The sequence below is a fragment of the Gorilla gorilla genome, chromosome 8 (genome assembly GCF_029281585.2).
Source record: "Gorilla gorilla gorilla isolate KB3781 chromosome 8, NHGRI_mGorGor1-v2.1_pri, whole genome shotgun sequence".
NCBI lineage: Eukaryota > Metazoa > Chordata > Mammalia > Primates > Hominidae > Gorilla > Gorilla gorilla.
This window is the reverse complement of record NC_073232.2, coordinates 46292555-46318696: the sequence shown is the minus strand read 5'-3', so window position 1 is coordinate 46318696 and position 26142 is coordinate 46292555. Positions and strand designations below refer to the sequence as shown.

The 26142-nt window shown below is 48.5% G+C and overlaps 1 protein-coding gene and 1 pseudogene across 2 annotated transcripts in view; one reads left to right on the top strand and one right to left on the bottom strand.

Annotated features, from left to right (window-relative positions):
* Positions 1-386: 386 nt before the first annotated feature.
* On the bottom strand, positions 387-3840 carry LOC101131390 (ATP synthase F(0) complex subunit C1, mitochondrial-like; annotated as a pseudogene).
* A 14972-nt stretch (positions 3841-18812) lies between these two features.
* The window catches only part of TSPAN15 (tetraspanin 15), a 56447-nt gene continuing 49117 nt past the window's right edge, over positions 18813-26142 (top strand). Inside the window, exon 1 of one of the 2 annotated variants that reach the window (XM_004049517.5) lies at positions 18813-19092. In XM_004049517.5, the coding sequence (XP_004049565.1) occupies positions 18997-19092 (96 nt within the window). In that variant the 5' untranslated portion in view covers positions 18813-18996. The remainder of the gene's footprint in view (positions 19093-26142) is intronic. The other variant, XM_031015409.3, reaches the window with a different exon arrangement.

The following is a 26142-nucleotide window of genomic DNA, read 5'->3' as shown; positions in this document are numbered from 1 at the left end:
CCAGGCTGGAGTGCAGTGGCATGATCTCGTCTCACTGCAGCCTCTGCCTCCTGAGTTCAAGCAATTCTCCTACCTCAGCCTTCTTAGTAGCTGAGATTACAGGTGTGCACCACCATGCTTGGCTAATTTTTTTTTTTTGTGTGTGTGTTTTTAGTAGAGATAGGGTTTCACCTTGTTGGTCAGGTTGGCCTCGAACTCTTGCCTCAAATGATCCACCTGCCTCAGACTCCCAAAGTGCTGGGATTACAGGTGTGAGCCACCTCGCCAGGCCTGTTCATTTGTTTTTAGGGAAACATTGTGTTTAATGGTAAAGCTTAGCACACCCCAGCACCAGGAATGGCATGGAGTCGCAGCAGCAGGGACAGGCAGGTGATCCTCACAGAGCCTCACATGGCGAAGAGGATGAGGAAGGTAACCATCAAACGGAACAGCCCCGTGGCCTCAGACAAGGCAAAGCCCAGAATGGCATAGGAGAAGAGCTGCTGCTTGAGAGGTGGGTTCCTGACATAGCCAATGATCAAGCTGCCAAACACAGTTCCAATGTCAGCCCCTGAACCAGCCACACCAACTGTGGCTGCCCCAGCACCAATCAACTTGGCTGCTGTGTCAGTGTCCCCAGAGACAACACTGGTCTGGAACTTCTGTCTGGCCCCTGGAGTAGGGAGTTGCTGTAGGAAGCTGTTTAGATGAATTCTCTGGGCTATTCAAGAAGGAGGCAGACACAGGCCCGATTAGACCCCTGGTACAACAGCAGATCAGAGCTGGAGAAATGAGTAGTGCCCCAGTGGTCTATATTTTTTCAGTCTCCCAGCTTCAGCCCTTGGTCTCAGCTGTCTTGGAGTATTTTTAAATATGGATTATTTATTCCGAGAGTTCTCACTTAAAAACATATCTATATCTACACACACACACACACACACACACATCTCATACCCAGTCATGTTATCATAATCCATTTAGGTTTTTTTTTTGTTGTGTGTGTGTGTGTGTGTGTGTGTGTGTGTATGTAGAGACGAGGTCTTGGTATGTTGCTCAGGCTGGTCTTGAACTCCTGGGCTCAAGAGATCTTCCTGCCTTGGTCTCCCAAAGTGCTGGGATTACAGGCATAAGCCACCATGCCCAGCCCTAGATTTTTTTAAAAAAATAAATTTTATTGTGTATATTTAAGGTATACAAGGTGATATTATGGGATACATATAGATAATAAAAAGGTTACTATTATGGAGCAAGTTAATATATCCATCATCTCAGTTACCTTTCTTTTTGTTTTTATGGCAAGAACAGCTACATCTACTCATTTAGCATGAATCTCATTGACTGTAAAATTTTATTACTTAGAGCTCTAAGTAATAAAATTAGATCTACATTTTATTAGATCTACCTACATTTGATCTCTAGACTTCTTCATCCCTCAAGTCTAGTACTTTGTATTCTCTACCTATGTCTTTCCATTTCTTTCTCCCTCACTCCCAGCTCCTGGTAACCACTGTCTGGTTCTCTATCTTTGTATATTTCAGTTTTTAAAATGACTCCATATATAAGTGAGATCATGTAATATTTTTCTTTGGCTTATTTCACTTAGTGTAATATTCTCCAGGTTCATCCATGTTGCGGCTAATGGCAAGATCTTGTTCCTTTTTAGGGCTGAATATATGTGTGTATATATATGTTGTATACATGTACCAGTTTCTTTCTTCATTCATCTGTGGACAGACACTTGGGTTGTTTCCATATCTTGGCTATGGTGAATAATGACACAATGAACATGGGAGTGCAGTTATCTTTATGAGGTGGTGATTTCACTTCCTTTGTGTATATGCCCAGAAGAGGGATTGCTGAGTCCTATGGTAGCTGTATTAGTCCATTTTCACATTGCTATAAAGAACTACCAGAGACTCGGTAATTTATAAAGAAAAGACGTTTAGCTGACCCACAGTTCCACAGGCTGTACAGGAAGCATGGCTGGGGAGGCCTCAGGAAACTTACAATCATGGCAGAAGGCAAAGGGAAAGCAAGCACGTCCTACATGTCTGGAGAAGGAGGAAGAGAATGAAGGGGCGGTATTAGACACTTCTAAACAACCAGATCTCATGAGAACTCACTCAGTATCACGCGAACAGCAAGGGGAAAACCCTCCCCCATGATCCAATCACCTTCCACCAGGCCCCTCCTCCAATGCTGGGGATTACAATTTGACATGAGATTTGGGGAGGGACGCAAATCCAAACCATATCGGTAGCATTCATTTAGATTTAACTATGTCTATTGCTCACTACTGTTTTCTCTTTGTCTTCCCCCATCTTGAAATTTCTGCTCTGATTTAAATTGCCATTTGGGGCCAGACACAGTGGCTCATGTTACAGGATCCTTGAAGGTGCCGCTTCGCCAACCGGAAACCTCTGTGGCCGGTGGCGCCTTTGCCTGAGTTTTGCTTGGGCCCACTGGGCTCCTTCCATGTACTTGGCCTGGCAGGCTGCGCTTGACTTGCGCTACTGGCCTGGATCCCTACCAAGGGCAAGCCAGGCACAGAGCGGTAAAGGGTGCATGAGTGAGTGAGCATGGGGTCTGGCCACTGCACACAGCCAGGCATGCCAGCTCTGGTGGGGTGGGCAGCTCCAGGTGCCAGCATGGGTGCTGGCTCCCTGCAAGGCTGCAGCTGGACCAGGCATACCACAAGTGGCCTCCAGTGTGGGCACCTGGGAATGCAGTGGTGCCCGGAAGCTTGGGGAATGCCAGGAACCACAGAGCCCCAAACAGGGTGTCACAGCCCTGGCTTGGGGAGCTCCTAGGTCTGAGCTCCCCAAAGGGCTGCAGCTCTTCTCTCCTTCTCGTGGTCCACAATGTGGCAATCCAGGGGGTGGGTGTGTTTCAGCCCTGTTTGTGTTACAGCTCTTTCAGTCCTGCCATTTGGCCGGGTCCCAAGTTCTTGTCCTGTGTCCAGGAAGAATGAGGCACATGGATAATTGGAGGGTGAGCAAGGTGAAGAGGTGCTTTATTGAGCAATAGTGCAGCTCTCAGGAGACCTAAAGTGGGTAACTCCTTTCTGCAGGCAGGTTGTCCTGACGAGTGCAGCTCTCAGCAGAGAGGAGACCTGGAGTGGGTAGTTCCTATCCATAGGCAGGTTGTCCCGATGTCTCTGTGAGTCTGGTTGAGTCCAGGGTTTTTACAGGCTTCAGAAGGGAGGAAGTGTGTGCTGATTGTTTCATGGGCGGCCATGGGTGGGCCTGGAAAAAACACCACTACGTTCTCGCTCTGGGCTGTCGACTCTACCCAGAACTGACAGCCTGGCCCTATACTTTAGGCCGTCCATGGCTTGAATGTGGGGCTTCACCAGGGACCTGTCCCTTTCCACCCAGGAGTCTATCTGCCTCCTGCCACCACCTACATGTCATCCATGGCACCCAGGCTGTTCCTGCCGAGGCCTGGCAGGCCAGCAGGCCCATGCTGAGCCACACTCAGCCCCACCTCAGCCTCCCTCCCAGGCTTGTTTGTGCCCAGAGTCCGGAGGGGGCTGAGGTGGCAGGGGGCTGGCATATCAGCACCATCCAAGCATGCGCACACCTAGCCGGGTCACGAGAGTACCCGGGCTTGGCCAGAACTTTGCTCCGTAATTGGAGCAGGCACTGGGAGCAGGAAGACGCCAGGCAGTGGGAGCAGGCACTTCAGAGCCTGCAGGGCAGGGGGCTTCCCGGGCCCCTGAGAGTGCAGGGATGCTTGGGTCTGCAGCTGTGGCTGGGCAGCTGCAGCTGTGCCTGGGATGGCAGGGCTCCCACCCCGCCAGCTCGGAAGGAGGTGGGGCTCCCATCTGTTTCTGGCTCCCACCAGCTCTGTGGAGCACATAGCCCTGGCTGAGCTACGGAGATGGAGTCTTTCTCTCTGTAGGCCAGGCTGGAGTGCAGTGGTACAATCTCAGCTCACTGCAACCTCCACCTCTCAGGTTCAAGCGATTCTCATGCCTCTGCCTCCTAAGTAGCTGGGATTACAGGCGCATGCCACCACACCTGGCTAATTTTTGTATTTTTAGTAGAGACAGGGTTTCGTCATGTTGGTCAGGCTGGTCTTGAACTCCTGACCTCATGATCTGCCTGCCATGGCCTCCCAAAGTGCTGCAGGTTATAGGCGTGAGCCACTGTGCCCGGTCGCATTTTATATTTTTTAAAAACCCAGAAAATCTTATTGGAAGCTTATGTCCCATTGGCCAGAACTGTGTCATCCAGCAAGGGGAGGTGATAATGAGTACATTTTACTCTTCCAGTCTCCATAGTGGAGTCAGAGAAGGGAATGGATGGAAATGGGGCTGAGTAGCCAGCCAACAGCAGCTGCTACATTTCTTCATCTTGGATTTCGCCTCCACGTCTCTTCTCTTTCCTTTCAGATTCCCACTTCTTTGTGTTTTTGCTCTATACTGCAAGATGTCTCTCTCACAATATCTTCTAGACCACTGATTCAATTCCCAGCATTTACTGTCTTCTAATGAATCGCTGTATTTGAAAGTCATGTATGTTAGTTTGCAAGAATCTTTTTGAGTGTGCTGTGATCACATCTTGAGAGTTCCCATACCCTTTTCCCTCCTTTTTCTTTGAGGTTCTTTTCTGCCTTTCCTACTAGTTCACCTGGGGCTTCCTCCTTCGTGTTACCGAGTCTTCTTAAACAGGTGCGATTTTTCTTTACTTGCTCATGTTTTTTTCCTCTTGGTTCCCCATAGGGACAAGGCTGTTGATATTTCTAGAGTAGGGCAAAACCAGTAAGTGCTGGAAGATCATTTACCTTGTGTTCTCCTGGGCCCATGGCGAGGGAAGGGTCTGGCAAACTGTCACTTCTTCACTCTCTCCATCCCACTTGTCCTCAGAGTCTCACAGCCAGCTAGGATCCATCAGTCAGCAAGTGCAGTTTCCCCTGCTCCACAGACGTCAGGTGGGTAGGGCAGGCCCCCAAGGACCACGCACAGCCTGCAGCAGAAGCAGCCCCTCCCAGAGAAGAGTTCTGCTGGTGGGGTCATCTCCAGGTACCAGAAATTCCCTGCCATCTGATGCCTTCTCTCTGCTGGCCTTTCAGCTCTCGCTCAGGAGACAGAAGCCCCAAACCTGTTCTTGTCCTTGGAGAGGTAGGGGCTCTCCTGGTCTTCAGCTGCGCCTCAGGGCTTCCTGATTATGTTACCCAAAGAGTGAGTGAACTGACAGGGTAAGGGAGGTGAGGAACACTGGCATTTAACGCTTCATCATGGGACTTTCAGGATCACTGGAGCCATATTTATATAGGTTTGACTGTTGCTTAATGCCTCCATATTTGCTGTACAAACAGATGTTGTAAATCCAAGTGCATCTTTCCTGTTTCCCAAAACAGGCCTAGCAAGGCTTCTCTGGAGGCATTCTGTCAGTAGTTTGATCGAATTAGATGAGTGGGTTGTGAATAGAGTTCAGACAAAAGGATGGTATAGGAAATAAAAGAATGCATCACATGGTAAGGGCGAGTTTGTTTCAGGCTCAGTTGCGTGATTCGCATGCACATTGTGCTATAGTATATCATACATTTCCGGGTAATGTTAAAAACATATGAGCAATGCTAAGTTAGAGGACGTTCTGGGGGCAGTTGACGTGGCTTCCCGAGAGAGTGAAATTGGAGGGAGTTTAGATCCTTTACTAAAAGAAGTCTATGACCCCTCTAGCTCCAGCTGACTTTAATTACAAGGTACCCTCACAGCAGTTACACTGCACTATAACTAACCACTAAATAGTAGGTGAAACTGTGCACCCACAGTGAATTTTTCAGCAGCCCCCAGCAGTGGTCTTTACCCAGCCCCCTTACTTCTATCCCCCAGGAATTCAAGGCTGACTTGGTTTCTCTGCAGTCGTTGTGAAATGCTCAGGGCCGTTTGCTCTGGCAGAGTGAGAAACTTTGGGCAAAAAATCTGAGACTGTCTCCTCCTGGGTAAACCTGGGAGAATCCTTCCTGTCTTCTTCTCCACACAGAGTGGTTATGATGACTCATGAGAAAGAAAAACAACGGTTCAGTCGACACATGTTGTAACAGAAGATTATATTTTGTTAATGAAGCGCCTTCTGTTTTTTTCTGAACAAGGCTGAGAGGGATTTGGGTGTGTAAGATAGAAAGTAGGTGCTGCCGCTGAGCTGAGCTCAGTAAACAGGAACGAGGAAGTTAAAATGCCCTGAGGGAAAATATAGGAAGTAGGAGGAAGCCAGAAAGTCTGGGAGCAGAGAACTGACGCCTCCCGGAGACCCAACAAGATTGTCATCAAATGTTGACTGAATTTCAGGGGAAGCCTGGCGAAGGACAGAATTCTGCTGAATTCTGCAGAAGTCTTCAGCTGCCAGAAGTCTGAGGTGTGACTGCCAGAGAGTCAGCCCTCATGGCTGAGGGGACAGCTGGCTTCCATGTTTAATGAGCACCTACTTGTGTCCAGCACCCCTAGGCACCCAGACACTGGGGTGGCATCTGGAAGTAAGATGGTTCTTTCCACCCACAGTGCTGACAATCCAGCAAGGAAGGGGGCACTCTCCGAGTAAATCTGCACTTGGAAAGTGCTCTAATATATGAGGTGGAGGTGCTTTGTCAACTGCAAACTGTGAAATCCACCTTTAAGGGTTGCTGGCGTCCCATAGCAACCAGCACATGGCCAGACACTGTGGTTCGTTTACTGCTGCTCATGAACCAGCAGATCCATGTGTGTTTTTGAATGTAAAAGCCTTCCAGCCCTTCTTTTGCCCACCTTCCTCTATAGCCACAGGCTCAAATCCAGACCCCATTTCAGTGTCCCCTAGTACTCTATCCTTGGTACCCTCAGACTGCCCTGGGAGCACAGCTGACTTCCCTGAGGCTCCCCTCCCCCAGCAGCACCCAACCTTTCCCAGAGCAGCTGCCCTGCCCTCCTGAATGACAGATGGAGCTGCTCGGGGCATGATGCCCGGGCACCGGGGCATCCAACCTCTTCCAGTGTGAGTCAGGCAGGCCTGGTCCAACATCCCATCAGCCAGTGCTCCCCAGCTGCTTCCCCGGAATGCCTGGCTGAACCCCAACAAGGCCAGCCCCTGCAGGCAGATGGCTCTGAGACTCTTCCTCTGTCAAAGCTCTGCAAGATGTCCCGGCGCAGTGGCTCATGCCTGTAATCTCAGCACTTTGGGAGTCCAAGGCGGGTGGATCACCTGAGGTCAGGAGTTCAAGACCAGCCTGGCCAACATGGCGAAACCCCGTCTCTATTAAAAATACAAAAGTTAGCCAGGTGTAGTGGTGGGTGCCTGTAATCCCAGCTACTTGGAAGGCTGAAGCAGGAGGATCGCTTGAGCCTGGGAGGCAGAGGTTGTGGTGAGCTGAGATTGCACCACTACTGCACTCCAGCCTGGGTGACAGACAGAGACTCTGTCCACATCCCCCTCCGCCCACAAAAAAAAAAAAAGCCCTGCAAGACCAGCCTGGAGTCTCCTCATCTGGAAGGGCCCCTCTCCTGTGGAGATAAGAGGTGTGAATGGCATTTTCTCAGCCTGCCAGCCACCTGGCATTGGCTACTTACAAGAATCTCTCAACTGGAAAACGTGCAAAGGATAGAAACAGGAAATTTTCAGAACTGTATATCCTCAACCTCACTAATCATCATAGACATGAAAATTAAACAGGATATTTTTCATATAGAAAACATTTTATTGTGCAATACAGCCCATAAATAGAAGAGGACACAAACTTAAATATATAGCCGTGAGCAACACACCACCCTTTTAGCTTGAGTTTCTCTATCCACTCATGTGGATGTTGGACACAATTATGTCTAAAGATCCTCCCAGCTCTGGGACCTCTTGAATCATCACTACTGTCAGTCTTGGTTTACTGCTAATTCCCTCAATGACCTGGGGAAATAGTCTAACCTGTTTTCTCATTTGTAATTGGGCATACAAACAGCTACACACCCTGCCTCACAGCACTGATTTAGGTGGATCCAAAAAGATTAAAAGCTTTTTTTTAGGTATAATAAACTATCAAGCAATCCAAAAAATTCTGACAGAGAAAGCCAGCCAGAAGAGACAGATACCTTACAAGGGTGGATGCCAAGTACAGGGCCAGCCCTGCGCTGACAGGAAGGGAAGTGGCCCTGGGGGTCTCTGAGGCTTTCCCTCTGAGGGTGAGGGAAGATTTTGCCTCTACTCTCTGAGGGTTTCATATATATACACACACACACACACACACACACACACACACACACACAGCCGAAAAACGAACAAGTCCCAAAAGATGCGCAGTTACACCTGGGGTCCAGGCTGGGAAACTAGTCATATGGGAGAAGAATGAACATCTGCATTTTTTTTTTTTTTTTTATACAGAGTCTTCCACTGTTGCCCAGGCTGGAGTGCAGTGGCATGATCTTGACCCACTGCAACCTCTGCCTCCCGGGTACAAGTGATTCTTGTGCCTCAGCCTCCAGAGTGAGACAACAGGCACCCACCACCATGCCTGGCTAATTTTTGTATTTTTAGCAGAGACGGGGTTTCATCAGGTTGGCCAGGCTGGTCTCGAGCTCCTGACCTCAAATGATCTGCCCCCCTCGGCCTCCCAAAGTGCTGGGATTACAGGCGTGAGCCACCGTACCTGGCTTGACATCTGCATGTTTCTATTTGAGGAGAACTCCCTTCCACCATTTTCTTTTATAGAGGTGTGACCTCATCCTTACAAATGGAGGTACAATATGTTTTGGGAAATAGTTATTATTATATTGAACTTAATGTTGTGTGTGCTGCCCCACATACCCTCCCCACTGGGAGGGTACATCATATTACATCATAAAATGGCCCAGCACCCCTATGCTTAGTGACCCGCTAGCCTTCCCCAACTCATGCACCCAGCCATCACCCAGGGGCAGTGCACAATCAGAGCCTGTTGCCTCAAAAACGCTCACTGGACACAGTAGAACTGTAGCAGGCTCTGCCAGCTCCTGATCGTATTCCCAGCCCTGGGACCCCAGCCTGGAGTGACCCTCTCCTGTAGCATATACCCACTTGCCAGATTCAAGACCCTCTAGTTTGGTTCTGTCATCTGGCCTGGGCCATTGTCCCCAGGACTCCCCAGATGTCCCCTTCTAAAGGCTGAAGATAGTTCCTCTGTGGGTTCCATAGGCTTCATACACCTGCTGGTATCACCTCTCTGCTCCCCTGACCACTGATGGGGATAAAGGCCCAGAAAGCCTGCTGAAGTCTCAGAACTTAAAGAACCTGACTTATGTCCCACTTCCACCCCCAAACACACAGACAGAGCCTCAGGGTATGAAGAGCAGTTCCCAGCACACTCAATACCTTTCTACATCACCTTCAATGACTGCACAGGGCTCACAGCATGGTTGTGCCAATCACCCAGTAATAGACACCGTGGTTGGTCAGTTAGGTCATCATGAGGCCATCCACTCTCCCCAGCTGGTAGTCAGGAGCAGCCTTTCAGCAGGGAGAGCACGGGACAGGAGGAAGGACAGGAGTCCTGGGGTGGGGGCTGCAAGGACGGCTGTTCAGTAACCAAAGGTAGGAATGGGCCTAGGGATGCATGGAAGAGGATCTGGGCAGTCAGCCTTCTGTGGGGGCAGTGGTGGGGGCTGCAGAAAGGAAGCCAGAAGGAGCAGGGCTTTTAGAGGCAGCTCTCCGGGGGATTTCCAAAACAGGAAGCCGCTGGGGTGACCCAGGCCCTTCTGAGTAATGAGCATTTTGCATGTCCTTGGAGGCTGTTGTCCCGAATCCCCTTGGGCCCAAAGTCACTAAAGTGTGCCCATCACCCCATGCAGGACCCTAAAAGGTGTGATCATAGCCTAGTCTGGTTGTTCGACAATCATTGCAGAATAAGTTGTGTAATTTGCAAAGTCAAGCACAAAACATAAATAATCACTGTTGTCTTTAATTTTCCTCTTAAGTATAAAGCATAAAACTTCGAGGAGGTTGCTTTCAACTTCAAAAGAATTAGGAACTAGTGCCATGGGATAGCATTTCCCGAAGTACATTTCCAGATATGCTAGTTCCTTGGATGTTAATAGCTGATGTCTGGGGAAAATGTTGTGTCCTCAAATACAGTTGAGAGAGGCTACACATCCTTCTTTCCTCTTAGAGACACACAATACTGCATCCCTTCTCATTAAAGGCTATGAAGAAGTCCTGCAGTATTTCCCCCACTTATTTAATGGATCCTTTTTTAAAAACAAACAAACACTTAAAATCTCTTGGAACTACTATTTTGCAGTAACCTGCCTCTTCATGTAAAGTTTCAACTCCAACCAGTATTGAACTGCCAATATCTGAGCTGAGTGTATTGTTCCAATTTGCTTTTAACCACTTAGTTAAATGATTTTATTCTAACATAGCTGGGGCTACAACTGCATTGGAGTAAAAAGCACATTGCTTGCTGGGTCAGGGGGCACTTTAACTTCTTTTTTTTTTTTTGAGATGGAGTCTCACTCTGTTGCCCAGGCTGGAGTGCAGTGGAGCGATCTTAGCTCACTGCAACCTCTGCCTCCTGGGTTCAAGCGATTCTCCTGCCTCAGCCTCCCGAGTAGTTGGGACTATAGGCACCCGCCACCATGCCCAGCTAATTTTTTGTATTTTTAGTAGAGATGGGTTTTCACTGTGTTATCCAGGATGGTCTCGATCTCCTGATCCGCCTGCCTCAGCCTCCCAAAGTGCTGGGATTACAGACATGAGCCACCGTGCCCGGCCCACTTTAACTTCTTAATGGAGAAAAATCAGTTTACTTCTCTGAACTTCAGTTTCCTCACTTGCCAAATTCCATGAGTTGTGTGATTTAAGAGGTAATTAATTATGTGAAAGCCCCCAGCTCAATGCCTGATGCTAAAGAAATAACTGGTAGAGAATGAATATAGAGCCTTGGGAGTTGAAAGACAGGAGTCATGGAAAACTTGGACAACGGTAGTCCTTTTTCTTTTTCTCCTTTCCCTTTTCCTTTCCTTTCCTTTCCCTTTTCTTTTATCTCCTCTGCTCTCTTCTCCTTTCCTTTCTTTTCCTTTCCTCCCTTCTTTCTCTTTCTTTTTTAGAGATGAGGTCTCACTATGTTGCCCAGGCTGGTGTCAAACTCCTGGCCTCAAGCAATCCTCCTGCCTCAGCCTCTCAAAGTGTTGGAATTACAGGCTTGAGCCACTGTGCCCAGTGAAGTCTCTTTTCTTTCTTTCTTTTTTTCTGGGGGGGGGTTGTTTTTTTTTTTTTACTCATCACTCTACTAATGAGGATGAAGTCCCATTTCAAGAATAAATATATAGATTGAAAACTGCAGTATTTGCGGGGAAGAACTAGAGGAAGAGGAAAAGAAGGGGACGGGTATTTGAGTTCCTTTTTTTTTTTTTTTTTTAAAGGATCTATGATGCTGGGCGTGACTCACGCCTGTAATCCCAGCACTTTGGGAGGCCGAGGTGGGTGGATCACGAGGTCAGGAGCTCAAGACCAGCCTGGCCAAGATGGTAAAATGCTGTCTGTACTAAAAATACAAAAATTAGCCAGGCACGGTGGCAGATGCCTGTAATCCCAGCTACTCGGGAGGCTGAGGCAGGAGAATCACTTGAACCCAGATAGCAGAGGTTGCAGTGAGCTGAGATCGCGCCACTGCACTCCAGCCTCAGTGACAGAGCAAGACCCCATCTCAAAAAAAAAAAAAAATCTATGAATATAACAGTTAGCTTTTGCTGTAAAACAAATTACCCCAGAATTTAGTGCCTTAACACAACAGTCATGTATTAGTTCGTAATTCTGTGGGTTGACAAATTTGGGCTGGGCTCAGCTGGGTGGTTCTGCTGGTCTTGCCTGGATCCACTCACATGGATATAGTTAGCGGTTGGGCTGATGGGCTGGATGGGCTAAGATGGTTTCACTCACATGTCAGGCAGTTGGTGGCTGTCAGCAAGGAGCCATGGCTCTACTTCGTGTGGTCTCTCCAGCAGGCTAGCTCAGAACTGTTCTCATGACAAATCAAGGCATTTGATTCCTAGGGTTAGAACTCAAACCTCACTTCCATCACGTTCTATTGGTGAAAACAAGTCAGAAGTGCAGCATAGATTCAGAAGGTGGAGAAATAGATTCTACCTCTTGATAGAAGCTGTAAGGAGTTCATGGTCATTTAAAATCTCCCAAATAGGCTGGGCGCAGTGGCTCATGCCTGTAATCCCAGCACTTTGGGAGGCTGAGGTGGGTGGATCACGAGGTCAGGAGATTGAGACCATCCTGGCTAACATGGTGAAACCCAGTCTCTACTAAAAATACCAAAAAAAAAAAAAAAAAAAAAAAAAATTAGCCGGGCGTGGTGGCAGGCACCTGTAGTCCCAGCTACTCGGGAGGCTGAGGCAGGAGAATGGCGTGAACCCAGGAGGCGGAGCTTGCAGTGAGCCAAGATCGCGCCACTGCACTCCACGCTGGATGACAGAGCGAGACTCCATCTCAAAAAAAAAAAAAAAAAATCTGCCAAATAGAGGTTACTCTTGTGTATTTGGTGTTTTGGGAAGAAGTCCATGTGCAAACTCCCTTGTGAATGCTTTCACAACTGCTTGAAAGAGTGTCTTCTTCCCTGTTTCCCGTACTTACTTCCTTTACTTCTTGCCCTTCCTCTCCTTTATCCATTCTAATAAGGCTTTCACCCCCACACTCTGTGGAAAGAGCTCTCATCAGGTCATTGTGACTCACACCTTGCAAAGCCAATGGATGATTTTCTGTGCTGCCTCCACTTGACCTCTCCGGGCATAGTAGAAGCCTTGGCGCAGGTTGGAAGGGGAGTTCCCAGGACACTTAGTCCTTTCCCACATCTCTCTCTCCTTCTCCAAGCATCCCTGTCCCCTCACTGGCCTTGTTTTCCTTCTTCCTTACTGACTGTACCTTCTCTGTTTTCTTTGCTGCCTCTCTCCTTCTCAGTGTAGGAGGTCCCAGGGTCGGCCTTTGTCTCTCTTTTCTCTTCTTGCTATACTTTCTCCCTAGATGACCTCATATAGGCCAAACTTTAAATGGATCAAATGACTCTCAAATCTGTATCATCCGACCCAAACCTCACCTCTGAGCCCCCCAGACAACTGCACCTGGATTTTGAAAAGACATCTCAAAAAATAAAATGGCCAAACAAAGAAATTGAATTTTTTTTTAAAATATATGTGCTGCTGAAACAAGCACAACAGTAATTTGAGTTTTGGCCTAACCTCCCCTGCCACTCTTCTTTATCTCTCTTGCCTTTGTAAATGACAGCAACATCTACCAAGGGATCATCCTTGGTTTCTCTTTTTCTCACACTCCACACCCAAAGCATCAGTAAGCCCTGCTGGCTCTACCTGTAATATATATCCCCAACGCAACTGCTTGTCACTATTTCCAATGCTGTCCTCCTAGTCCAAGTCAAAACCTTCTTGCACTAGGACTGCTGCAACGGCCTCCTAACCAGTCTTCCTCCTCCCTCCCCTTCTGTAGGTTTCCCCAACTCCTGTCCATCCTCCATACAGGAGCCTGCCAAAGCACAAATCAGATTCTGTATCACCTTCCTGCTTCAAACCTACCAATGGCCGTCAGTGAAACTAGAAATAAATCTAAACCATTTTCTAAAGCCAAAGGCTCTTTCATATGTCTCTGACCTTGCCTCCTTCCACTCTCCCAGGAACCCCTTGCATGAGCCACACAGATCTCTCCAAGGCCTTTCCTGTCCCCTGCCTTTGCACTTGCTGTTTCTCCCACTTAAAAGCTCTGCTCTCAGATCTTTAGCAGGGATCCATATCTGAAATTATACTTTTCTGTTTTTGTTTTTTTTTTTTTTCAGGCAGGGTCTTGCTCTATTGCCCAGGCTGGAATGTAGTGTTGCAATCATAGCTCATTGAAGTCTCAAACTCCTGGGCTCAAGCAATCTTCCTGCCAGTGACTCCTGAGTAGCTGGAACTGCAGGCATGCACCACTGTGCCCAGATGGTTTAAAACATTTGCTTTTGTAGAGACAGGGTCTCACTTTGTTGCCCAGGCTGGTCTCCAACTCCTTGCCTTAAGCCATCCTCCCAACTCAGCCTCCCAAAGTGCTGGGATTACCAGCGAGCCACTTTGCAGGCTGAAATGATACTTTTCATGTGTCTGTTTTCATGTGTTGCATGTTCCTACAACCCCTCACTCTCCAACAGAATGGAACAGAAGCTCTTGTTTATCTCGTGTATCTTGTTTGCAGTTGTATCCTCAGAGCCTGGGCAGGACTTGACTCATAGGAGAAGCTCGTTGTGCATTTGCTGACTCATCTATTGACTGTGAGAATTATAGCTAGGATTGTTAAAGCTGGAAGAGAAACAGGCCAACCTCATTGTTTCACAGGTGGGGAAACAGAGGCACAGACAGAGACCTTTGCCCAGTGGCATGAATACAGACATACCCAAGTCAAATTGGTCATGCATAATTTATAGCTTCTTTTTCACAAACTGTAATAGCCATTAAAGGCAAGGGTTTGTCATTTCCCCCTAAATCTCACTGTCAAGTTATCACAAAAACAGATCTCAGGACGGATTCTGCTGCCCATATGAATGTCTATAAAACAAACATTTATTAGCTAGTAGCCACAAAATTGGTTCATACAACCTTTCTGTGAAACTCAAAAAGGCCCAGCTTTCTGTCCTTTTAGGAGCTCTTCCACCTTGCAAGAAGGGTCTGCTGGAGGAAAATACAATATTCTAAAGGCAGGATTCAGTTTGACTGATGGCTGCATTGGAATACTTTGAGACAGAAGCACTCTCAAGCCTTTAGCTCAGTGTATTATCCATAAGTGAGAATTAGCAGCTTCCCAAGATTCTTTGACACTGTTTGAACAAGGAATGGGTGGTGCCAAAACTATTTTAGCCAATCTAAATATCTTTAATACTGTTAATTTCTCCAAAGGAGACTCATTTCTAACACCTGTTATGCTAATTAATAAGCCCAGAATTTTACCAATCCATTCATTATGCTAATTAGAAAAGCCTTGGGGTGGATTGAGATATGGATATTTGCATGTGATACTGAGCGATTGTTCCAGACTCTGCATGCCTCTGAACTCCCAAGTTCATTGAAGTGAAGTTGGTAACTTAAAATCAGACACGGTGGAAGTATTTACTTTACGGAAATTGGAATCCCCTATACCAGCTAGTTTTTAAACATTTACCAGTATATCAGTGGATAGCTGAGTAAGTGACTTCTGGAATGTGGCTTTCTGATAAGATGTTGGCTGACAACCTTACCCTCATGACTACCTCTGTACCAGTGATGCTTAATTCTGGTTGCACTTTAGAAATTACCTGGGGGAGTCCAGACACAATGGCTCACGTCTGTAATCCTAGCACTTAGGGAGGCGGAGGTGGGCTGATGATTTGAGGTCAGGAGTTCAAGACCAGCCTGACCAACATGGTGAAACTTGTCTCTACTAAAATACAAAAATTAGCTGGGTGTGGTGGCGGGGGCCTGTAATGTCAGCTACTTGGTAGGCTGAGGCAGGAGAATCACCTGAACCTGGATAGCAGAGGTTGCAGTGAGTCAAGATCACGCCACTGCACTCCAGCCTGGGTGACAGAGCGAGATTGCCTCTCAAAAAAATAAAAATAAAAATAAAAATGAGAAATTACCTGGGGAGTTTAAAAATAATACTGATTACCACGTTCCTGTTGGTGGGGATTTTGACTTGACTGCAGTGGGGCTTGAATATCAGGATACATTTAAAGCTTACCAGGTGCTTTTAATCTGCAGCTAGGGTTGCATTCACACCTGTATGTCACACTATGCCACACATTCTAACAGTCCTACAAAAAAGTAATGGCAAAACCAGGATTTGCACCAGGCCTGCTGGCCCCTAGGCCAGAGTTCCTGGCTAAAGGAGGAAAAGTGGGAAACAGATGGCCATTTCTTCTGAGGTCTCAGTGTTTGCAAATGTGGTTCAGGAGGAGCCCTAGTGCTTGGGGTCAGGGTCAGGATTGCAGGTGGGGAGGCACAATGAAGAAGCCCAGCAGCCAGGGAAAGGCTGTGCCAGCCCCAAAGAGCTCCAAGTCTCTTTGTAGGGATGGCTCACCTCAAGGGCTTAGGGAGAGCTGAGAGGGCTTGCTAAGAAGCTTGTATGTCACCAGGGAATATTTGAAAGATGAGAGAAAATGCAGCTGGCTGGAGAGGCCAGAAGGGAAGAATAGAAGTCCAGGGGCAACTGGGAAGGAAACCTGATGGAGGAGGTGTGTGGCAGTTTAGACTGTAGTTTAAATATGGAGAGTGAAAGGGAACTAGGAGGCTAAACTAACCTTCCAGGGTATGAAGAGGGTTCCAAGCTTCTATGGGTGGGGAAGAGACTAGCACCTCAAATAATGGGTGTGGACTTAGCTCTGCAGGGCTGGGTGGAGGCTCTAGCCCTCAAAGAGGAATAAAAAGTTAGTCTTCCTCCTCAAAGGACAGAAAGGACAACTTTTTTTGGGGGGAGGGACCGAGTCTTGCTCTGTCATCCAGGCTGGAGTGCAGTGGCACGATCTTGACTCATTGCAACCTCTGCTATCCAGGTTCAAGTGATTCTCCTGCCTCAGCCTCCCGAGTAGCTGGGATTACAGGCACCCATCACCATGTCTGGCTAATTTTTGTATTTTTAGTAGAGCCAGGGTTTCACCATGTTGGCCAGGCTGGTCTTGAGCTCCTGACCTCGAGTGATACCCCTGCCTCGGCCTCCCAAAATGTTGGGATTACAGGCGTGAACCACCGCGCCCGGCCAGAATGGACAACTTTTAACACTATGGTGAGATGCCTTCTTGGCCCTCAGATAATCATTTGAGGGCAGCTTGCATTACTCTCTGGTTCTCTTTCCACCTTTTCTTTTCCCTGTTGTTTTTTTTTTTTTGAGACAGGGTCTTGCTTTGTTGTCCAGGCTGGAGTGCCGTAGCACAATCATAGCTCACTGCAGCCTTGATCTTTCGGGCTCGAGAAGCGATACCCCCACCTCACCCTCCCAAGTAGCTGGGACTACAGGCACGAGACACCATGCTTGGCTAATTTTTTTGATTTTCAGTGGAGACGAGGTCTTGCTACGTTGCCCAGACTGGTCTGAAACTCCTGGACTCAAGCAAACCTCTCACCTTGGCCTCCCAAAGTGCCGGGATTACAGGCATGAGCCACTGTGCCTGGCTCTGGTTCTATTTCTCTACCCCACACAAACATCCTCCCAAGGTTTGTTTGTTTTGTACCAGGAAATTGGTTTCCTTTTACCCTTCCAGGCATGGCACTGCCTCCCTCCCCACCCCCCAATCTTGCTTTCTTCCTCCTAGGGCAGAGCTCTGGGGGCTAGAGCCAGCCTGGACTAAGTCTCTGTGTCTGTCCTTCTCTGTTGAGTTTGTGTATGCAGGAGCCCTGGGAACCCAGGACTGGGGACTTGTATAAGAGTGTCGTTCCTGAAATCACCACCAGGGACCCCACCCAGCACTGCTAGAGCTCATGACCTCTGCCATGGATTTAATTACTGAAGGCCACAGCAGGGATTGTCTGGCTCCCAAGTCCCAGGCTGAGCTAGGCTTGGGAGACAGGAAACAACAGTGAGTAAAGCTGGGACCATCTAGCATGAGAGACAGGCTCACAGCCACCTCTGGTCCCAGGCTGACAAAAGGCCAGGTGGGAGGAGGCTGGGTTAGTGGCTGGCTATGTGCAAGAGAGGGAGCTGCCTCCCTCACCTATAGTTTCTGTTTGTTTGTTTTTTGTTTTTTTGAGATGGAGTCTCCCTTTGTCACCCAGGCTGGAGTGCAGTGGCGGGATCTCGGTTCACTGTAACCTCCGCCTCCCAGGTTCAAGCGATTCTCCTGCTTCAGCCTCCCCAGTAGCTGGGACTACAGGCATGCACCACCCTGCCCGGCTAATTTTTTTTGTATTTCTTAGTAGAGACAGGGTTTCACCACGTTGTCCAGGCTAGTCTCGAACTCCTGACCTCAAGTGATCCGCACGCCTTGGCCTCCCAAAGTGTTGGTATTACAGGCGTGAGCCACCGTGCCCGGCCTTGTTTTTGTTTTTGTTTTGGAGAGAGGGTCTCACTCTGTCTCCCAGGCTGGAGTGCACTGGCACAATCACGGCTCACTGCAGCCTTGACTTCCCTGACTCAAGCGATCCTCCCGCCTCAGTCTCCCAAGTAGCTGGGACAACAGGCGCGCCACCGTGCCTGGCTTTTTATTTTTTTAATTATAGAGTCGGCGTTTTGCCATGTTGCCCAGGCTGGTCTTGAACTCCTGGGGCTCAAGCCATTCGCCCTCCTCAGCCTCCCAAAGTGCTGGGATTACAGGCGTGAGTCACCGCGCCAGGCCTTCAACCTAGTTTGAAGATGGGGTTTCCCGGGAGGAACCCTTCCCAAGGCTGGGTTATCACCTGGCAAAAGAAGGGGACTTCCGAGGTCGTTTGGTGAAGGCCTTCAGCAGATCTGTTTCACGAGCAAACTTCAGACTCCAGCTCCACGGGGGCCTATTAGCCCCACCCTGGTCTGCCTCCCTGAGCCTTCCTGAGCCGAGCAACTCCACTTCCTTATTCCATTCACGTTTAGCACATTCATTTGCACTTTCAACACCTGGGCGATTAATTCTTGCCCTTTTCCCATAGTTTTCCCTCTTGACAAGAGGAAAGCTTGCATTTCTATGTACCCCGATTAGGCACGCTCGCTCTCTCCCTAGAGCACCTCTGGTTCACCTCTCCCACGCCCCCTGTATTAGCACAGGCGTTTCCAGAGTTGCACGCGAGCTCATTTGCAAGACCGTCTCCCCCTCCCATCCCTTCTTGGTCCCCTCTAGGGCCCAGGGCAGCAGCCCCGCCCCTGGCCCGCCCCCTCCCAGAGGCTGGGCCGCCGCGGCCTCCCATTGGCCGCCAGGGCTGGCAGGCTTCCCGGCTGGGGCTGTGATTGCCGCGCTCCAGTGTCAGTCCCAGAGAGAACGCCGGTGGCGGGGCTGGTAGCCCGGCAGCCGCAGGTGGGGCCACGAGCGCTGGCTGAGGGACCGAACCGGAGAGCCCCGGAGCCCCCGTAACCGGCGCGGGGAGCGCCCAGGATGCCGCGCGGGGACTCGGAGCAGGTGCGCTACTGCGCGCGCTTCTCTTACCTCTGGCTCAAGTTTTCACTTATCATCTACTCCACCGTGTTCTGGGTGAGTGACCCCAGTAGGGCCCGGGGATGGGGGTGGGGACCCACAATCCGGCCGCCCCCTCACTGGCCCGGGGTTGGGTCCACACTTAGCCGCTCCAGGGAGTGCGCGGGTGAGCGCACGCGGACTCCTTGTCTTTCTACCGCACATTCGGGCGGCCAGAGCTCAGCCTGAATTTTCAGCCGCCCTTTCGGGAGTGTTAGACCCGGTTGCCGACCGACCGAGTGCCACCTGGCTCACCTGTGTGCACCGGCTGGGCGGTTTGCCCGCTGTGCGTCCGCTGGCGGGCTGGCTAGGCCGAGGTGAACGCGCTGGCCGCGCCCACCACGCCTACCCGGTAGGACTGACTGCCTCTGCATCGGCCTGTGGAGCTTAAGTAGTTAGGCTTTGCAGTCGGGGTTGGGAGACCTGGATTCCGGGTCTGGTCCCTGCTAGTTACTTGCTGATGCCCCTGAGCGAGACGCTTCCCCGCTCCGTCTTGGTTTCCTCTTTGGTGGATGCGCGTGCCTCCTGCGTGGCGAGGAGAAGTCCACCAGACGACGTCTCCTGCACACCTAGGTGCTCAGTTTCCGCTGTCGCTGGGCTTCACCTCCTCCTCTGCCTTGTTAGGGGGCAGGATGGTAGTGTTTAGACATGAACCAAGCTTTGAATTCCGTCGCTCCGAGTGGTCTTTTATTTTATATTTTATTTTTTATTTAAAACATTGCTAATCTCTGTATCGTTCCAATTTCAGTTTGTGCGTTTCTGAAATGAGCACTTGCTGAGTGATCTTGGGGAAGTTACTTCATCCCTCTCGGCCATGGTTTCCTCATCTGTAAATGGACACAGTAATTATATTCAACTTGTAGGATGCTCGCAGAGATTACATGAAATAGGCCGGGTACGGTGCCTAGTGAAGAACTCAAGAAGTGTGAGACATTATTACTATCGTGGGCAGGGAATTTGGACACCTGTGGTGTAAGCTGCCCCAAGAGATTGAGTTTCTGTAAGGGCGTTTCATATTAGGCTGGGCCCTATTCTAGAGATGAGGATATCTTCCTATAGGCCAGCTCCGCCCCTGTCACTCCAGAATCGCTCTCTGCCTGCAGTATGCCACAAGAGCAGACTTGCCCAGGGACCCAGGGTGGTCACTGACACCCCATTCCCACCAAATACACACACTCTCCCCTGGTGTCCTCCTTAGCCCCTTGCTGGGTGTCTTCTGCTAGCAGGAGCTGCTGGATTTGCCATCAGGACTGGCTTTCCCTGTGACCCCTTTGTGGGTGGTGCCTTGCCTGGTAATCGGAGATCCAGATTCAGCTGTTACTGACTTATGGATATCTTAGGCAAGTCACTTCCCTGTTTTGGGCCTCAGAACTGTTCATTGACTTTTCCATCTAGAAAACTAGTCTGAGGCCAGTTTCCAATCCAATTCTCTGACTCTAGGTAATGTGGAGGAGAGATGAACAGTATGTTTGGGGGGCGGAGGATGGAGCAAGGACCTGTAGGTGGAAACTCCAGGGAGACAGAAGGTCATATGTGGGATGGGAGTGGGGGTGATTTGAGCTATAAATCAGCGGTTGCATCAGAATCTACAGATTCTTGTGCCCTGGCATAGGTATTTATTTAAATTTACATAAGCTTAATTGTAGTAAATTACTTACTAGAATTAAGGTAATTCTAGTGTGCAGTCAGTATTGAAAACTGCTGCCCTAGATGGTCTCATAGGTCCCCTAAGTCCCCAGGATTTCTGTGCCTGCCCCTTGTGTGGTCTGTGAGCCCTTCTCTCTGTAGATCAGAGTTGAAAGAGCCTAAGGTTGATGAGTGGGGAGGTAGGAAGATGGAGTTGTATTTTGGGCTTCACCCCTTCCCCAGATATATAATCACAAACCAGTCTCTCTACCTCCTCACACTTCCGTTTTCTCATCTATAAAATGAGCAAGTGAATCTCTGCCCTGTACCTCACTGAATTGTTTTAGGATTAGTGATATGGGGAAAGAGTGACATATGAGCCAAATAAGTGCAGTACAAACATAACTCATGCAGTTAAATAAAACCGAACTCTAATTTTTAAGGCTTTGTTCTGTCACTGTCCTTTGCAGCCCCCAGAGAAGCCCACCCAATGGCCCTTGCCTTGCTTCTCTTGGGCAGGGTGGTTCTCAGAACTTGGAATCCCTCCTCTGCCGACTGAGGTTGCCTTACCAAATCCTTAACTCCCATCCCTGGAAGTATTTCTGTTTAAAAGTCTCCACACCCATGCCAAGAACTCAGCCACCTGCCAACTCTGCCAGAGCAGCTCCAGGTGCCAGAGTTTGACTGCAGGGCAGGGCCCAGTGTGAGTAAGTAATCTGTCCTGGACCAGGTTTACTGTTATTTGGAAACCATTTACAGGAAAGCCTATTATCTCTGGTGCCATCTCTGGTGCCATCTCTGGGGTTGAGGGAAGGGTTACTTGCTTTGTAAGTCCAAACTGCTAGCAATTTGCATCTCAGTTTTTAGGTCTGGAGGGCCATAAGTTTTATGACAGCCTTGTACCTTCTGTAAGACTTTTTGCTTACTTTAAAAATTACTACTGGGGCCAGGCCCGGTGGCTCATGCTTGTAATCCCAGCATTTTGGGAGACTGAGGAGGGAGGATCACCCGAGGTCTGGAGTTTGAGACCAGCCTGGCTAACATGGTGAAACCCCATCTCTACTAAAAATACAAAAATTAGCCAGGCGTGGTGGTGTGTGCCTGTAATCCCAGCTACTCGGGAGGCTGAAGCATGAGAATTGTTTGAACCCAGGAGGTGGAGGTTGCAGTGAGCTGACATCGTGCCACGGCACTGTAGTTGGGTGACAGTGTAAGACTCGGTTTAAAAAAAAAAATTACTATTGACTAGGCATTGTGGCTCATGCCTATAATCCTAGCACTTTGGAAGGCCAAGATGGGCAGATTGCTTGAACCTGGGAGTTCGAGACCAGCCTGGGCAACATGGTGAAACTCTGTCTCTACTAAAAATACAAAAATTAGCTGGGCGTGGTGGCATGCACCTGTAGTCACAGCTACTTGGGAGGCTGAGGTAGGAGGATCACCTGAGCTCAGGAGACGGAGGTTGAAGTGAGTTGAGATTGTGCCACTGCACTCTAGCCTGCATGAGACTCTGTTGCAGAAAATAAAAAATAAAAAATAAATTACTACCGATAGAAATGCATGCATGGGCTTGTTACAAAATTTAGGAGTAGAAAAGGGTAAGGCCGGGTGAGGTGTAATCCCAGCACTTCGGGAGGCTGAGGCGGGCGGATCGTGAGGTTAAGAGATCGAGATCATCCTGGCCAACATGGCGGAACCCCGTCTTTACTAAAAATACAAAAATTAGCTGGGTGTGGTGGCGTGAGGGCTGAGGTGGAGAATCGCTAGAACCCGGGAAGCGGAGGCTGCAGTGAGCCTAGATAGCGCCACTGCATTCCAGCCTGGTGACAGTCTCAAAAAAGAAAAAAAAAAAGGAAAGGGTAGTGGTTAGTGACAAGCCTCCCCTCCTACCCCTCTCTCCTGGCCTGCCCAGTCCAGAGGAGGCCTTTGTTATCAGTTTCCTGTCACTCTTTTCTGAGCTATCGTAGTCAAAGGATGTCCTAGGACAAACATATGTATATTTAAAATAAGGTAGCACACTATACACAGAACTGCGTATGCAGCCCCTCTTTCACTTAAATTTAAATCCACGTGAATTATGGAGATCTGCTAGGAGCTGCCTCATTCTGTGTGTTGGCTGCATAGATTCCACTCTAGGCTATGCCACATTTATTTAATAGTCCCCAGCTGGGGAACTCTTAGGTTGTTCCCAGTCTTTCTTTCCCTCTCTTTCTTTCTTTCTTTCTTTCTTTCTTTCTTTCTTTCTTTCTTTCTTTCTTTCTTTCTTTCTTTCTTTTCTTTCTCTCTTTCTTTTCTTTCTTTCCTTTCTTTCTTTCTTTCCTTCTTTCTTTCTTTCTTTCTTTCTTTCTTTCTTTCTTTCTTTCTTTGTTTCTTTCTCTCTCTCTCTCTCTCCCTCCCTCTCCCACCTCCCTCCCTCCCTCCCTTTCTTTCTTTCTTTCTTTCTTTCTTTCTTTCTTTCTTTCTTTCTTTCACTGAGAACAGTGACACAGTGAGTATCTCTGAATGTGTCATTTTGCATGGGTGTATATGTCTGCGGAGTAATTTCTAGAAGTGGGGTTGTTGAGTTAAGGGGTATATGAATATATGTTATACATGCAGACACGCACCTGCCATCAGTATATACAGCTTGACGAGTTTTCACAAAGTGAACACACCTGTACACTGAGCCCCCAGGTCAACCAGCAGAATGGACAGCAGAAGGCAGATACCCCTCAAGCCCTCTTCTAGGCACTATCCTTTGGGGGTGCCTACCTTTGGGGGTGATCACCACTGGATTATCTAGCAGTATAGAATAGCTTTGCGTGTTTTTGTATGTGCATTTAACATTTTGATGTTATTAAATTGTCCTATATAGAGGTGATACCAATTGTAATATTATTTACTTAATATGTTTATTTAAATTTACTTACTTTTTTTTTTTTTGGAGACAGAGCCTCGCTCTTTCACCTAGACTGGAGTACAGTGGTGTGATCTTGGCTCACTGCAGCCTCTGCCTTCCAGGCTCAAGCGATTCTCCTGCCTCAGCCTCCCAAGTAGCTAGGACTACAGGCGCCTACTACCACGCTGGGCTAATTTTTGTATTTTTGGTAGAGACGGGGTTCTACCATGTTGACCAGACTGTCTCGACCTCCTGACCTCAAATGATCCACCAGCCTGGGCCTCCCAAAGTGCTGGGATTACAGGCGTGAGTCACTGCGTCCAGCCTAAACTTCCTTTTTAAACTTAAATTTCTTTTCCTTTTTTTCCCTTTTTTAAAGTATATATTTTTTATTTTCCAGGCACATAGGTTCAAGTTGCCCTGAATATGCACACCTTTAAATTTATTTTTAAAAGGAGGCTTTGTATCAGTATTATGAATGGGAAACCAAGACCCCCATCATAAATAGCAGGTAAAGGTTTAAAATAAATACAGTACAGGGAAAACAAAACAATGATACTAAATCCTAGCTGGATGTCATGGGTGCTGAAGGCTGTGACCCTGATGCCTACCCTCTCTGTTCAAAAGGTAGGTTGGCAAGTGCTTGAGGGGCTGAAAGACAAACTAGCACCCAAACTGAGACCCGCTCCTTGATGCAATCGGAGGGGTCGAAAGGGCATTGAATGAGGAAAGCTCAGTCTGTAAGTCCCTATGATAGGTATGCCCCTAAACCACTTATGGTTATCTGTCCCACACTCAGGGCCCTCTTGTTTTCAGCAGGGAACTTTGGGGCTGCAAAAGGGTGTGTTTGAGGCTCACTTGGCAGAGCTGGCATGTACCCCAGGTCCCTGCGTCCTCAGGCAGGTGCTCCTTGGCCCTTCCAGTAAGTCATGGGGATGTCTGCGGGAGAAATGAGCTCACGCTGAGGCACTTAGAGCCTCCTTTTCCCACCACACAGGGTGAATCATTCTGACACATGCGCCCTCAGCCCATTGGGGACACACCTCTAATTTTAGCACTGCCCACGGGGTATCTTAGAGATCCGCTTACAGGACTGCTTTTCCTTGCTGGACTGTGGGCTCCCAGAGGTCAGGATTGTAGTTCATCCATATCCTCCTCTGAATGCTGCCCCTGGGGCCTGTGCACACAGTAGGTGCTCAGGGGAGGCTTGTTGCATGATGGTGATTGAGTCCCACTTGCACCTACAAGGCGAGGATCCAACTTGGGGCAGAGGCCTGGCTGGGGGTGTAACCCGCAGTGGTCAGGTCTGCTGAGGCCTTGACTTTGCAAAGTGGGCAGGGCTGATCATGGTGCTACGGACTCTCCACAGAGCACCAAGCCTGTTTCCTTGATAACAGGGTAGGACTTTCAAGTGGGTAAAGGTGTCATGGCTGGGGAGTGTTGACTAATCAGGAAGAAAAGGACTTGGTGGGAGCTGGGGGCAAGTAGGGAGGAGCTGAGGGTGGGTAGGTGGTGGAGGCAGCAAATGCCAGAGGCAATAGGAACTCTTTCTGGGCTTTCTCCAAGGATGAACCTGCTTATTAGAGCTTGGCCTGTGATTTCTTACATTTCTTATAGTTTAATGGTTAAGAGTGTGGGCTGTGTACCAGGTTGCCTGGGTTCAAATCCCAGCTCTGACACTTAAAGGTTAAGTGGCCTAGACATAACTTCCATGCACCTAACCTACCTGAAGAGTTGCTAAGAAGATTAAATGGATTAATACGTCTGAAGAGCTTAGAGCGGTGCCTGGCACATGACGAACACTCCATCAACTAGTCATGGATTAGTCGTTCTTTTCCTGCCTTCCTCTCTAGCCTTGCTGCTCAAGAGCCATAGACTAAGAATGAGAAGGGCTGTTAAAGACACCTCTAGTGCAGCCTTTTAAATTTACCGATAAGAAATCAGAGGCCTGAAGAGAAGTGAGTTGCCTGAAAGCCCACGGCAAGTCAGTGACAGGCCAAGACCAGATCCAGGCTGCCTGACTCCAGTTTCTTCCTCGGGCCCCCATGACCTTTCCAGGCGCCATGTATGTTTCTCCCTGGTCTCAGGGTGAGGGTAGAAGATAACCTTTCTGAAAGAGGCCATGTCCCTGGCCTCCCAGTGAAGCACTAGGTGAAGCCAGGCCAAAAAGAAAGCACTTCTCTGGAGAGTTTCCAGGAGGAGATTTTTACTTTCGAGAAGAGCTTTATTATTTTTGTGAAAATAATACATGCGCATAGCTTAAAAAATTCAAGCCATTCGGGAAAGTACAACGAAACAGCAAAAGTCCCCTTTGATTCTACCACTGGGATTCAGCCACTGTTATATGTTGGTAAACATCCATCTGGACATCTTGTACATATATGCAGACATTTTATTTCTTTAATTATCTTTCTTATTGTGTTTGATTTGTCGAGCAAAGTTCATTTTCTGGCTCTAGGTAAGCATTCCAAATAGTGAAACTCAAATAGTGAAGCTGAAAGTGGGGCAGCCTTCATATTGGAGAAGTGGCCAGCCGTGCCTAATGGGCTGTCAGAGATGATCTC